At 27.5% G+C, this 3,863-nt stretch overlaps 1 protein-coding gene across 1 annotated transcript in view; it reads right to left on the bottom strand.

Moving 5' to 3' along the window:
- LOC112499676 (cytochrome P450 704C1-like) overlaps positions 1–3,863 on the bottom strand; it is a 17,161-nt gene extending 13,298 nt beyond the window's left edge. The window contains exon 1 of the mRNA XM_025102997.1: positions 3,511–3,863. Coding sequence (XP_024958765.1) covers positions 3,511–3,822 — 312 coding nt within the window. The 5' untranslated portion in view covers positions 3,823–3,863. The remainder of the gene's footprint in view (positions 1–3,510) is intronic.

Below are 3,863 nucleotides of genomic sequence, written 5' to 3'. Positions count from 1 at the left end.
AGTAAAAACTTTTAAATAGTTGATTTGATATTAAAATTGATATAATTTTTTTTCAAATTTATATTTTATTCAAAAATAAAATCATTATTGTTTTCTTTAAAACGCATAAAATCGTATTATAACATCGATAGAGACAAAGAATAAAATGGAACATTAAAATCAAGATGTGTCTCGCTGCATTGCGCGAGTACTCTTCTAGTTACAAATAAATTGTGCGTAAATATAACTTATTAAAGCTCAATTCTGAATTCGTGTAACTAAATGCAGATAAACATAGTCAAATAAAAATAAACATTTCATTTTAAATATAAAAAATCTAAAATATAATTAGGATAATCATTAAGTTCTAATATACTTAATTATTATCCTTATAAAAAAATATATTATTAAATAAAAAATAAATTTCTTCGTTATTAAATCTAAATTAAATTATAATAAAAAAATTAAATTAAAGAAATTACAAACAAAAAAACTTTTAAACAGTTAATTTGATACTAACAACGATATATTTATTTTCGAAATTTTATGATATATTCAAATTTATATTTTATTAAAAAATAAAAACATTATTATTTCTTTCTCAAAACCACATAAACCGTATTATAACATCTATAGAGACAAAATAAAATAAAACATTAAAATTGAGATATATCCCGTTACATTGCACGGGTACCCTTCTAGTTTTAGTAATATATATGTTATTAACAACTAAAGAAAGTAACTTACTTCTACTAAAATACATATAATATTATTAAAATAATGTATAATTTTTCATGCATGAAATATTATTAGAGTAACAAATAAAAAAAATTCCCAACACCAATTCCTAGATGAATAATTCTCTACGTTAATCTAAATGTAAGGAATATGATTGAAGATGCTCGTGATTTATGAAGATTCTCTTGACTAATTTATTATTTATTTTCAATTATTTTATTTCATCGATGTGATTGGTGATGGTCAGTGCAGTCATTGGATGAGTACACTTAAGAGTGTAAATGATGCGAGTCGGACTTGAATATCACTATACTCGACTCGAACTCGAAACCCAATTTTCAAGCTCGAACTCGACTTGAAAACTCGCGAGTAGTAAAAATCAAAGCTTGACTTGAACTCGATAACTATTTCTCAAGCTCGAAACAAGCTCAAACTACAACTCAAATCAAGCTTGAACTCGAACTTGAATCAAGCTCACTCATTGAAATTTATGAAATTTTAGGGTCTTTCTTTTATAAATTTTAACACTTAAAGGTTTTCTCTTAGTTTTTATAAACTAAAGGGATTAACTTCAAACTTTATCATCAAAAAGACAAAGTTAAAAATTCCATTCACGTCCCTCTCTTTTTATAACATCTTTTCTTCATTCCTTTACCATCTCTTTCAAATATGGGACAATTCACTAACCTTTTTTATAGTTTTTCTTTGTCTTTTTTTAATTGTGATTTTAACAAAAAATAATTGATTGATTTTTATAATTAAAAAATGCATAATTTGTTTAAATATCTAAAAGTATAAGACATTTTTATTATTTATATTTAACAAATTTTATCATAAAAACTGATTATATTTTAAAACTAATTATATATAAAATAATCGAGTATCTCATGAGCCTATTCGAGTCGAATGTCGACCGAGTCGATCTCGAATAGCTTGCGAGTTGTCTCGTATTATTTTACCCTTAAGTACACTACGTTTTTTTTTAAGTCAAATTAATAAAAGTTCGTATATTCCATCTGGAGAGTCGGTTTTAAGTAAACAGAGAGATTATTTTCTACAAGACTTTGCTTGTAAAATAATTCAAAAAAAATCTTTTTGTTTTAAAGGGTATATTAGGTTTTTTCTTCTTTTCCTTTTTGTGCAAAGTGTATGAAACAATCGAAAAAGATTGAACGCAAAGATCAGTAAAAGAGAAACCAAGAAGGTATGCTAAAAAAGGATGATTGATTATAAAAACAACTTATTGACTTATTTTGGTGTGTCACCGGTAATAAACACATTTGAATGTTTGGATAAACAACTTATACCGGTGCTAAACCGGTAATAAGGAGTTTTTGAAGAAGTTAAACCCTTCTAACTTATAATAAGTTGATAAGTGTTTTTATAGATAAACATAAGTCATTATATAGAATCTATCTACATTAATTAGGCATTAAACATACGCTAGTTTATTTATTATTATTTTTTATTAACCTGGATATCCAACTCGTTACGCGAGCCGACTAATTCCAAGCCGACTACTTGCTTTGCAGATAGATCGGAGTCACCGCATTTGAACCTCCGTGGCCACAAGAAATTTTTTATTCCTCATTGGATTTGAACTTTGACCTTTGGAACCAAACTTAAACCAATCAAACACCACCCTTGTGGTTTATTTTTTTTAGTACATGTTTGAATGGAAATAAGTTAACTTATTGACACGTTAGTTGAAATAACATTTTAAGAGTTTTTATGTATATTTTCGAATTATAAACGTAGTTAATATTAATTTCTATTTGTTATTATTAATTATAAATAAATATTAATTATTAGTAATAAATATTGATAAAAATTAATTATTATTAACATTAAATAATAGAGTTCCACAAGTAATCAATTATCATGGAAGTCATTAATTCAAAAAGGAGAAATTAATTAAGTTTTTAAGATTGTCAGTATTGAATTTAAGTCTTAGGTTAGCTTTCATTTAATTATTATTAAACAATGAATGCCAATTATTATTATTTTATTTTATTTTTTTAAAAAAATATTAAAATAATGAAATTGTAAAATATTTAATCATATAATTGAATGCTTACCCGGTAAATGTTTATCGATAGAATTCAACATTATAATTTATTTTAATACGTAAGATTTTAGTACATCAAAACATATCGAATGCAACAAGTTACTGGGTAAGTGCTTACATAGGTACGAGTTGTCATCCTTACTTACCGGGTAAGACTCTCTATCTTTTTCATTGCTCTTACCCGGTAAGATTCTTGACCATTTTCATGTTCATCCGATAAGGAAATTTATCCGGTAAACACTTACCAAGTAAGTGTTTAGTAAACAGCCCCTAAAAGCATATATTTTCTCTCTTCATTCAGAGTTGAAGATTTTTCCGTTCTCTCTCCTTTTTTTCTATTTTAAATGAAAGTTTAATATACTTGTTAAAGATGCTCTAACAAAATATCATGGTAAGAACTAAGGTTTTTATACAAGAACTCAAAATAGCATCAAGTGTTTTTTGCTTAATAAGATTGGAGATGCTCTTAAACAAACCAAAAAACCAGATGATTCGTAAAATTCAAACTTCAAAAGTTGTGTTTTTCAACCCAAATTCCCCAAAAATCAACCAGCGAACGAACTCAGAATCAACAAACTGTAGAAAAGGAGTAATGTAAACGACATCCAATTAGGGCTTGTTTGCCGAAACCCTCAAAATCAAACTATACGAAATCATGTAATGATCTAACAACGAAGCAACAAGTTTCATTTATCAGATCATGAAATCGGAAATAGGACACGTACCTTGCCATAATTTTCAAAATTCGTCTTCAGAATATACTCAACATTTGCCGGATCAGACGTATAAACTTCGTTACGGAAAGGAGTAATCAATCTGTAAGTTCTGTATTTTCTAGCAAGATCAGTCATGTAATCATGCAATCTGTGGAAATTTATGAGCTGATTGAGCATCGTTCCGGCGATTGGATGATGCTTCTTCTTCGTCTTCCACTGTTGCTGTTGATTGTAGATATATAGGAGAAGAAGAAGAAGAGATATCACTGTAATTACTGGTATCGAACCAGAGCTTGAGAGGAAATCCATGGAGGTCGCCATTGCAGAAGTGGTGATGTGTTCTTCGAGTTGTTTGAAGACGT

The sequence above is a fragment of the Cynara cardunculus genome (genome assembly GCF_001531365.2).
Source record: "Cynara cardunculus var. scolymus isolate 2C chromosome LG 16, CcrdV1, whole genome shotgun sequence".
In the NCBI taxonomy this organism is placed as follows: Eukaryota; Viridiplantae; Streptophyta; class Magnoliopsida; order Asterales; family Asteraceae; genus Cynara; species Cynara cardunculus.
Note: the sequence above shows the minus strand (reverse complement) of the source record. Positions and strands in the feature narration are given on the sequence as shown.